This window comes from Pomacea canaliculata, linkage group LG13 (assembly GCF_003073045.1).
Source record: "Pomacea canaliculata isolate SZHN2017 linkage group LG13, ASM307304v1, whole genome shotgun sequence".
Classification (NCBI taxonomy): domain Eukaryota; kingdom Metazoa; phylum Mollusca; class Gastropoda; order Architaenioglossa; family Ampullariidae; genus Pomacea; species Pomacea canaliculata.
Window position 1 is genome coordinate 17143183 of NC_037602.1, and position 7833 is coordinate 17151015.

Below are 7833 nucleotides of genomic sequence, written 5' to 3' on the forward strand. Positions count from 1 at the left end.
AGGAGGCGATCGGTCAGAGGTCAGTGTTACAGGGGTGAGGCTACTCGCCCACTGAGTGGATCAGAATGGAAAGGTTGGAGTCTGTGAATACTTTTGTTGCCAGTTTTTACCTGTCAGTGGCGGCACATTCACCTGCGTGAAGCACAGCAGGATGCGGTTTGCCTGCCTATTGCAATTTTGTTTCTGCAATGGCCGTGGAGTGACAGGAAGATTGGTCTCACAATGTAATAACAGTCGTTCATGTTTTTATTTGCTTCGAAATCAACGGACCATGCCCACAATTATAGAAAATGTTGGTTTTTTAAGTCTCTTTTTTTTTGAGATTCTGAATACAATGTTGACTTATTCAGCATTTGTTAAAAAATGTTCCATGAAAAGTCGGCAAAGGTTGGAAGGGGTAAATAAATCTGTGACAGGTAATCAGCACAAAGAACAACAAAGCTGTAACAACCCCACCTTCCACACCTTTCCTACCCCACCCTCCTACTTCAACCGGAATCCTTTTCCCACTCTCTCCTCCCGTACCCGAGTTTTTGATGTTCGAGGACCAAAGCGGGTATGGTCGACATTTGCTTGATTTCACGAGTGTTTGACTTCGTTGTTTGTTGTTTTTGTTGTCATTTTCATGTCAGAGGAGATCCGGGACGTTACAAGCGGCAAGAAGGAACAGGACCTTCCAAACTCGAAAAGTCGGCAAACCAAGAGCTGCTCGCGATCTTCTCACACTGGGGTTTGAGAGGGGTGGTAGTGAGGAGAAGAGGGAGGGGGCTACTGTGGGTAAGTTGTGGGGTGGGTCACGAAGAAAGGGTTGGAGAAGAAGGGACTAGGTAAATCCTAATGAGAAGCACATGGCGCGGGTGACGATGAAAATGGCGGCTTTGTTTCTGCTCCCAGACACCACCGGGTGGCGAGAAGCCAGCGCACTGTAAGGGCAACAGTCTCTGACTCTCACGACACCCGGAAACCATCTCGGGTGAGGATCGCTTCTGCAAGGGGCGAAACCACACCACAGTCCGCACAGATGCAAGTGATCGGAGAGTGTTCAAAAACAGTTTCCATCAATTTTTCAGGAATTGTGCTATACTTTGCTATACGAGGTCTAAATGTTCTTTGTGTCACCTTTGACAACGATAGCACGGTATGGCGTAGATGATCACCGATGAGGATGACGTTTTGTCTAACGGCTTCCCCACATCCTTTCTCTCCTTCTTGATGAAGAGTTCCCGCCTGCTGCACTCAGAAAGTCAGGTGGGTTCAGGGTCGTCAGATTTGATTACGACACACAGGCCGCGGTCCTGGAAGGAAGTGCGAGCATCTGGTGATAACTAACAAGTGTGTGTGTGTGAGAGAGAGAGTATGCGAGTATTCTATCTACTATTTTTTTATGCGTGTGAGAGAGAGAAAGAGAGAGTACGACGTCACTACATTTTACAAGATTAAAATTCTTGGAGGATTCTCGAGGGTAGACAGAGACTTGATGAACCCAGCTACCCCGCTGGAAGATACTTCATTTTCTTCGTCAGTCACTTATCACCGAGCCAGCCTCCACCAGAACACATTGAATACCTTTGTTGGGGGGTGTGGAGGGGAAGGGAGGACTGGGAGGGACCGGAGCGATCACACGTGGGGGTGGCGCTGTGTCGGGGCGCGGAGCACACGCAGCAGCAGGCGGGCCCCGCATCGCGTCCACCGACAGACGATAGGCGGCGTCGGCCCTCGGCGAACTGTCTGCGGAACCCCTGCGGCTGCCCAGAGCGCTCGCGGACTGCGCCTCCAACGTTCTTCACATCTTGTGTCGGTACTTTTACCCGCATTTCTGGTTTATTTATTTATCTAACCGCATCTTACTTCCAGTGTTAAGCGTGTTCGATTTATCGCTGTTGCACCTGCATGCACGTGAGTTCGGCTCTGTTTGCTGTTGCCGTGGCTGTTGATAAGCGGAGGCTGCATGTGAGAGAGAGATGGGTGGAGGGAGGTGGGGGAGAGATAGACAGACATGCATGTGAGAGAAACTACAGATATAGAGGCCACTCACTTGTCAGGAGAGCGAACTGGTCGTCAGCGCCCATCCACAGCGCGCGTGTAGTTTGACAGCAAAAAGTGGGAAAGAGGCGATTAGAGAGCACAAAGACGGACAACTGGAAGGAAGAACTGACAAGGAGGAGAGGGAGGGAGAGAAGGAGGGGTGGTGGTGCGGGTGGGCGGCGTTAGCGATGGCGGGTGAGCGCGTGGCTGTGTAGTAAACAAACCCTGGCGTATGTCGCAGCAGCCACATCGGCCGCTGACGGAGGAGCTGGTGATGTTAGCCGCCATGATGCCGCTTCTTTTGATTTTTCTTCAAAGAGCAACGCACGAGGACCGCCGCAATGAATCGCTCGTGTAGGTGAGGGCACTGTAAGCGAAGTATGTTCTCCTTTTCCCTCACCGCCTTGGCTCTCGCCTTTCACTCTCTCCACTCAGGCGCAAGAAGCCAGTCAGAGCTGTCCTTCAGGTAGACGTGCGACTCATTGCACGCGCTCATCCGCGGTCAGTCATCCAGATTTTCCACTTCCCTCTTGGACAACAAAGTGAATCGGCAGTGTTATCAAGGATAAATCGTCTCCAGGCGCTCTAGGGAGAGATTCCTCCGTGGAAATTGCTCTAAAGGTGGGGTGGAAAGGAAGGGGCAGGTCTTTCTATCCCCCATCCTCCTTCAACCACAGACTGCATTCTGTGCAGTGACGGCCTGCATGCGGCATGGCGTGGTATCCAGTCCGTCAGCGCTCAGTGCACGTGTGGGCCACCTACCTCACCTCGTCTTCGTGAAGTCACCCCACCTCCATCACATCCCCTTCAACTGCTTGATTTTACTAAACCCTTTTGCTGCTGATGTCACTGGCTATTGTGGCAACTCCAGTGTCAACCTGACTACGACTTCAGCGTGCAGAGACCTCTAGAAAAAGAGATCTTCCTAACCGGGGATGCTCGCGCGTGACATCATCCGCACCGGCATCCCTCCCTCAGCAACATGTTTTCTGGCGACCTCCCTCGCCCTGGTTGCCGTCTCGTCCATCGTTACGTCCACCTCCACCAACATCACCAGCAACGGTAAAAACAACTCCAACAGGGATGGGGCGACTGACGAGGCCAGCGCTGGACTGCTGCCGATGCCCGAGGACCTGCTGGCTGGGAGCTCGGAGCTGTGCGAGCACGCACGCATGCACTGCACCATGCGCACGGGCTGCCAGATGGGTCTGAACAACTTCTTCGTCGGCTGCAGCTCCGTCATCAACGGCGAGGACACGCACTGCACGACGGCGTGCAAGCAGGCGCTGGTGTCGCTGCTGGCCACTGCGGACGGAGCGGGACTGGCCTTCGTCAACTGCAACTGCAGCGGACATCAGCTGTGCGAGGTGCGGAAGGCGAGAGTACAGGTGTGCCAGCGACAGGTGCTGGAGGCCATGGCTCGCGTCCGTGACGACACTGCGGCCGTCAGCTGCGGGCTGGCGCGATGGATCTGCGAGGCGGACACGTCATGCTTGACGGCGCTGCAGTACTACGTGCAGCACTGCGCCAAACTCTTCCACGGCACCAAGTGCACCCTGCGCTGCCGCAACAGCGTTCACATCCTCTACCGCCAGCCCAGCGCCCACAAGCTGCGGACGTGCCGCTGCGAGGGAAACGAGGAGTACGACTGCCCGCGGCTGGTGACCAACACGGAGCGGCTGTGCTTCCAGAAGCACCACCGCCACCACCAGCAGCAACACCCCCACCAGCAGCTGCACGACAGCAACTACACGGACGAGGAAGAGGAGGACGAAGAGACGGAGGACGGCCTGCTTGCTGGAGGGGGGAGCGCGGACGTTCAGCGGACAGTGTCTGGCGAGAGTTCCTCGCCCTTTCCACTCTCAGGTACTTGTAGTGTTCTTGTTGCCATGACAGCTGCTATACTCTCCCGCTTTACTCTGCTCCCATGCATGATCTCCCGTTGATGACCTACGTCACCTTCCCTCGCAAGCATGCGCAGACTTTTGTTGTGTGTCCCCCCTCGTAGATGCCACACGCTGCATCGCAAACCCCGAGCACGCGCCCATGTTCCCCAAGCTATTAGCCCAGTGCCACCTAGCGCGTGAGGATGATGATGGTAGTGCTCTGACGATGTGACAACTAGGCGCACATTTGAGAGGGTGTCAACCTGCAGCAAACCCTCCATTTTTTTGGTTAATGAAACCGCCGGTGTTCATGGTGTGGATGTCGCCATTTTGGGGTAGCTGGCTGACTTAGGTTTAAAGTGAACAAGACCTTGCTGGCTTTGTCATGTGAGAGCATCAGTGTTGTAATGGCCGTCGTGGTGGTGGTGGTAGTGATTGAGTGTCGTGACTCGCTAAGCCAATGCAGTTTCTTGTCCCACCCATCCCCCAACTTTTTTTTTTCTTACCCACAATGCTCTTGGCTGCTATGCACCCTTGACCTTCCGCTAATCGGCTGGTGTTTTGCTCTACGACAGGACAGAAAGAGACTGTCTTCAAAACACGCAAGAGACGCAACAAGCCCAAGAGGAAGAAAGAGAGGCGCGGAAAGAAGAAAAAGAACCAATCAGAATCGACCACGACGGACGGTCGAAAAAAGAGCCAATCAGAATCAACCACGCCGGACGATCGAAAAAAGAGCCAATCAGAACCGAGTACGACGGATGGTCGCAAAAAAAGCCAATCAGAATCAAGCACACCGGACGATCGAAAGAAGAGCCAATCAGAATCAAGTTCGACGGATGGTCGCAAAAAAAGCCAATCAGAATCCAGCACGACAGAAGGTCGCAAAAAGAATGGCGCTGGTAAGCAGGGCAAAAAGCCGCGCAATAAAAGAATCAAAAGGAAGCTATCGGAGGAGGGGGACAGTCACAGGGAGGAAGATGCAAGAAAAAAGGTGACCAACCAGCAAAGGGAACTAACCTCCAAGGCAGGGACAGGGGCACCGACGAATCTGGAAAGGCGTCAGGGACAAGACGGATGAGTTGAAGGCAAATTCAGGCACATGGAAGGGATCAGAAATGCGATTTTGAATCTTCGCATAAAGTTTCTTGACTGACAGAAACCATTGTAACTTGGAGCTGTCTCCATTAAAATGCTGAAAATGCGGCATGTCAGGCAATGACATTTACCTGGTGGTGACACTGACTTCCTTTTTCCTCCCATGATATGGTGGAGAGCTGTCTAAAACATTTTCATTATTTTTATATTTATACTATTAATATTCATTCCACTATGAAATAACTCATTCTGTGTATCTGATGTCTTAGTGGAAATGTACCTGCCCCCACTCTTGATGTCACAGCTGACCGCTAGCTGGTATCCATTGTTGTGATTGAAGTCTATATTCCCTAGTCTTGAGAAACTTTCATCAACCCTACGAGAAAACAAACAAACAAAACATTGAAAATGCAGATGATCATTTGACCGAACCGTGTGGTGGTTGGTGATGAAAACGGTTATTGTCCTAATGGATCTGAAGATGATGCAGGTGAGGTTTCACGCTCGTTTGGAGTGAAAGTTCGAAACCAGTGGAAAGTTCTCTCAGTGGAAAATGCTATCAGTGGAAAGTGTCTGTTAACTCGGTGTTGAATGTCCATCGAACTGTTTAAACCTATCCAGTGACATATGAGGACTGAGTGTTCACGTGTGACAGTTCGTGGAACTTTCGAGGCCAGACAGCCTGACGCAGAACCTGAGGAATTCCTTGCAGTCGAGTTCTGCTACTCTCGGTGTGATGCAGACATCGGAGGCTGGAAGGTCTGTGATAGGAGACTGATGCAGTCACGTGATGTCCTCATTAGTTCCTGTGGACCTGAACTGTACGACAGCAGCGCGTGTACCTCCATCGTCAACACACGTCGCTGTTGTTGTTGTTGTTTGTTTTTCCCCCGAACTGACCATGACCCACAGAGACTCAATGGAGCTTTTGGTGTCGAAATTCGCGAAAGTAATCACAATTTTGACTGGATTATTTGGTTAAAAGACAGGATGGAGAGCTCTCCTGTAGCTGATTGATGTATTGTTTCATACATATTGATATAAACACATTGTTTGTATACATTGATGCACACAGACTAACACAATGGACGATACGATTTTATTAAGTTTGATTGATGTAAACCTTGGTGGGGAAGTGGGAAGTTGGTGATGTTATCAATGTGCAGATTTGCTGCAAACTTGTTAATCGAATGGTCAGTGCTTGTTAAATGGACCGTTAGACGAATTTATTTTTAAATGTATCTACACCTACACGTGTCTACGGCGATGTTGAGGTATGTTTGATAGCGTGCGAGCGTGCGTGTGTGTGTGTGTGTGTGAAAACACAAACTGTTTTGTAATCATTAGTTTGTTTTCAGCAAGTTTACTCCAGTACTACTTAATGTGGGGATCGTTGCTGGTGTTTGTACATAATGATACTCGAACTTCTGGAGCCACGTTTCCAGACCTGTTTACCTTCTAGGAAAGATAAAGGATGAAGAGTATCGTATGTGTCCTCTATATTTTTGTGGTTTGAATGCATTTTTTCTGTGTTTTCATGAATAATGATTGTTGTTTGTGAAAATGGGTGATTGAACCCAAACCAGCGAACAACGAGTGTCTGGTGGTTGAAGGGAAACAACTCGATCAATAGATGGCGCTTCCATTTGAATAGTTGGTTCCTTTCGTGAACAGTACTCACCTCCAGTCATTTCTTGTGTATTTTTCGTTTTATAACTGCGTTGTAGTTCCGATACCCAGTTTGGATGTACCCGTACCTGCACAGTGCTTACCGCCAGCGTCGCCAGTCACAGTTGCAGTTTCCATAATGAAGATGAATTGCGTCGCTCCCTCCTCCTTCCTTCTTATTCACGCGCCCGTGCCGATCCCCCTCTCACTTGCACCCCTTCCCCTGGAGCACGGGTAGCATGGCGACCATCGCGTCAGGCTTTAACTTATAGGCAAGGCTTCCACTCTCGCTAATATTAAGACCACCATGCTAATTTGAATTTTGCCTTGAGGGAAATGGGTGATGGTAACCGAAGGTGAAGCTGCCTCCATTCAGCTACGGCCCATAGTGTCTGGGGGTAGGTGGAGGGTGGGGAGATAACTTGTACCAGGTATGTCAAAGGTCAGAAGATAACTCGGAAGTCCACGTCTTGGGTCGGCTTCATTCTTCAGGGAAGTTCTAAGAGGCTGTCGCCTTGGATCGGAGAGAAAGCAGCCACAAGCACAGCCGCTTGCATCCGGTCTAAAGCCAAGAACCTTTCAAGTTTGTTTTTTTTTTCTTTGATTGGTGGGGAGGATGATTTTGTTGAAGTCCACAACGAGTTAAAACAGGAAATTAAGCTTCAGGTGCTGCGAGGTTAACAAAACATCACTACTGCGAGTTTCATTAAAAAAATATTCAAAAAATGGGGGATTGAAGGAGCTCGGGCTGATTGATTTCTGATGTTATCGAAGGCAGTAACAAACCTTGATGATATCGCGCGATACACAAGGTCTTCAACCTCTTCAAAATCGCATTGCAAAGTTCAAAGGATTTTAAACTGTTAATGTAATTTTAAAGAAGCTAGACAACAGAGTAAAAGGAGCAGAGTTCTTTGTTCGAATCTTGAGATATTAATATGGACTTGGGATGAACTTAACCCAGTCATTTAAAAACAGTTTTACACTCGAGGACCGTCTTTAAGTGCCACTTTCAAGCATCTTCAGTTCTGACAGCTTATCGAACCAGACAGCTTCTTTCTTTATGCCAGCCTCCGCCTCTTCACCAAGTCAAGAGGAAACGGGATGGAGGATAAGCACTCGCTGCAGGAGGACCAGTCACGAAACCTTGTTATGA

At 49.9% G+C, this 7833-nt stretch overlaps 1 protein-coding gene across 1 annotated transcript; it reads left to right on the forward strand.

Annotated features, from left to right (window-relative positions):
• Positions 1 to 1485: 1485 nt before the first annotated feature.
• Positions 1486 to 5249, forward strand: LOC112554608. Its single transcript, XM_025222496.1, has 2 exons — positions 1486 to 3891; positions 4487 to 5249. Exons 1-2 carry the CDS (start codon positions 2961 to 2963, stop codon positions 4990 to 4992), a joined length of 1437 nt encoding a protein of 478 aa, XP_025078281.1. The 5' UTR covers positions 1486 to 2960; the 3' UTR covers positions 4993 to 5249.
• The last annotated feature ends 2584 nt before the right edge of the window (positions 5250 to 7833 follow it).

Bases quoted from the DNA above. Each gene is read 5' to 3' on its own strand.
- LOC112554608 (XM_025222496.1), top strand. From the start codon at position 2,961: ATGCTCGCGCGTGACATCATCCGCACCGGCATCCCTCCCTCAGCAACA. The intron at 3,892-4,486 runs GTACTTGTAGTG...GCTCTACGACAG, and splicing joins CTCGCCCTTTCCACTCTCAG to GACAGAAAGAGACTGTCTTC.